Consider the following 2,877-nt stretch of genomic DNA (forward strand, 5'->3'; position numbering starts at 1 on the left):
AGAAGGGACAGGCTCCTTATTTTTTGGTTAAGGTTGTTGGTAAGCTTTCCTAAGTTACTCCAATCCAGATCCCCAATGCAAACCTTCAGATCAACCTTCTCCTATGCAGATCTCTAATGCAACATTTAAAAAAAGAGTCAATAAGTGAAAATAACCAATAAACTGATTCCTTATGGGATTTCCCAATCAAATTGCCAGCAAACCATTTTCAGCCAAACCAATTTCAACGGATTTCGCTCAAATCTGATGTCGATGTTACTTATTTTGGTTTGAAATAAAGGACTTAATCATTTAATAATCCTAGCTTAATCCCGAGCAGCGGCGGGTTATACTGCTAGTCTTTAATAAAATATTTCTGCTATTTACCTTTGTACTTGAGCAAGAGCTGGGCGCAAGCAATGCTTTCATTCAAAACTGCATCATGCAGTGGGGTGATGAGATCTTCAGCTGTTGCACAGACATCAACCCTGGTACTTTGGGGTTGACTGTAACCTTAAAACAAACAAAAACAAAACAAATATTGACTTCTATCATCATCATCATCATCATCATCATCATCATCATTTAGCATCCATTTTCCATGCTGGCATGGGTTGGATGGTTTAAGTGAAACTGGTAAGCTGGAAGGCTGCACCAGGTTCAAGTCTGTTTTGGATTGGTTTCTACGGCTGGATGCCCTTCCTAACACCAACCACTGCGTAGAGTGTACTGGGTACCTTTAACATGTCACATGCATGTGTGCCTTTCATGTGTCATTGGCACTGGGCACAACTAAAATTTCACTTACCTTGACGTGTCTTCTCACGCGTGAACAAATCACCAAACGCCTCAGTCATTTGTCATTGCCTCCGTGAGACTCAACATCCAAAGATCATATTTCACATCCTAGTGGGTCTACCTCTTCGACAGGGTCCCTCCAGAGAGATTGGCACTTGCTTACAAATACTGGTTTCAAATTTTGGTACAAGGCCAGCAATTTTGGGAGAGGGGGGTTAAGTCGATTACATTGACCCCCCCCCCAGTGTTCAACTGGTACTTCCATCTACCAAATCCACTCACAATGCTTTGGTTGGCCTGAGGCTATAGTAGAAGTCACTTGTCCAAGGTGCCATGAAGTGGGACTAAACCCAGAACCATGTTGTTGTGAAGCAAGCTTCTTACCACACAGTCACGCCTGTACATATTACAACATAAAGCATAAAACACATGTGCACACATTTTTATCAATGGAGCTATCTGCATGAATGCAACGGATACAATGTCAGCCTAACATATATAAAATGCATGTAAATAAGAACTCAGATTTTGATGCACACCTGTCATTTTTATGAATGAAAGCAGGTACATAAATGCTGCATGTATCTTACTTTCAATTGTCTTTGATTCGTAAAACTGCAGGCTCAGATAATTAAGCAGGTTTGTGTACACGTACACACACACATATAGCTGTTGTTGCTAAGGCGGAGGTAGTAGTAGTAGTAGTAGTAATAATAATAATAATAATCCTTTCTACTATAGGCACGATGCATGAAATTTGGTGAGAGAGGATTAGTCGATTACTTTGACCCCAGTGTTTCATTTGTACTTAATTTATTGACCATGAAGGGACGAAAGCAAATTCAACCTTGGTGAAATTTGAACTCAATGTAGCAACAGGTGAAATATCGCTAAGCATGTTGCCCAGCATGCTAACGGTTCTGCCAGCTTACCGTCCTCATAATGACTAATAATAATAATAATAATAATAATAATAATAACAACAACAACAACAACGAAGCAGGAGAGGAAAGAGTTTAAAAGAAGAAAACTTACAAGCACTAAAGTATGAGTTGATGGTCCGCACACGGTTGAAGTTGAGAAGCTCGGTGACACAATCAGGGTGGTTGTGGTTACAGGCCTCATGGAGGGGTGTCCATCCATTGTTGTCTGTAGCATTCACATCAATGCCTGCAAAATAGTAGTAGTAGCAATAGTATGTGATTCCGAAAAACATTTTAATCTGTAAACATTATCAAAATTACTTTTAAATGTACATAATAGCGAAACACCTTTTACTGTTATCTTAAGATCACGCTACCATCTTACCATCGAATTACTTTTAAAACAAACTTTTAATTTTCTTATGTTTTGACAGACATTCTCTGGAACAAAACTCTGTGCAAAACCAAAAATATGTTACCCTAGTCATAACACCAACTTGAACTTCTAACTTGTTGTTTCATGAGGACTCTGGGTGAGACTTGGAGTCAACTTGTACAATCACAAAGCAAAAGCCAAACATTTAATAATTATAATAATAATTTCGTATGTGTATTTGGTGTGCAAGATTCTTGATGTGGATACATGTGTTGAAAGAAATACAATTAAACCTTTGGGAGTTTAATTGTACTCACATGCTCATACCGGACAATTTCAAAACAACACTAAATCATACATTCAAAATAAATGGAAGTGGAGAGACAAGTTACTGAAGAGATTGCAAGAGTGCAATGAAATGATTTAACAGAAAAAAAAATAAATAAATACTGTTTATAAATTAACTAGCAGTATAACCCGGCGCTGCTCGGGATTAAGCTAGGATTATTAAATGATTAAGTCCTTTATTTCAAACCAAAATAAGTAACATCGACATCAGATTTGAGCGAAATCCGTTGAAATTGGTTTGGCTGAAAATGGTTTGCTGGCAATTTGATTGGGAAATCCCATAAGGAATCAGTTTATTGGTTATTTTCACTTATTGACTCTTTTTTTAAATGTTGCATTAGAGATCTGCATAGGAGAAGGTTGATCTGAAGGTTTGCATTGGGGATCTGGATTGGAGTAACTTAGGAAAGCTTACCAACAACCTTAACCAAAAAATAGGGAGCCTGTCCCTTT

The 2,877-nt window shown here is 37.9% G+C and overlaps 1 protein-coding gene across 2 annotated transcripts in view; it reads right to left on the reverse strand.

Moving 5' to 3' along the window:
• The window catches only part of LOC106878844 (SMC5-SMC6 complex localization factor protein 1), a 76,914-nt gene that overhangs the window by 5,427 nt on the left and 68,610 nt on the right, over nucleotides 1-2,877 (reverse strand). For both annotated transcript variants that reach the window (XM_014928186.2, XM_014928185.2), the window contains exons 17-18: nucleotides 1,813-1,947; nucleotides 367-492 (exon numbers count right to left, since the gene is read on the reverse strand). In XM_014928186.2, the coding sequence (XP_014783672.1) occupies nucleotides 367-492; nucleotides 1,813-1,947 (261 nt within the window). The remainder of the gene's footprint in view (nucleotides 1-366; nucleotides 493-1,812; nucleotides 1,948-2,877) is intronic.

The sequence above is a fragment of the Octopus bimaculoides genome, chromosome 25, assembly GCF_001194135.2.
Source record: "Octopus bimaculoides isolate UCB-OBI-ISO-001 chromosome 25, ASM119413v2, whole genome shotgun sequence".
Classification (NCBI taxonomy): domain Eukaryota; kingdom Metazoa; phylum Mollusca; class Cephalopoda; order Octopoda; family Octopodidae; genus Octopus; species Octopus bimaculoides.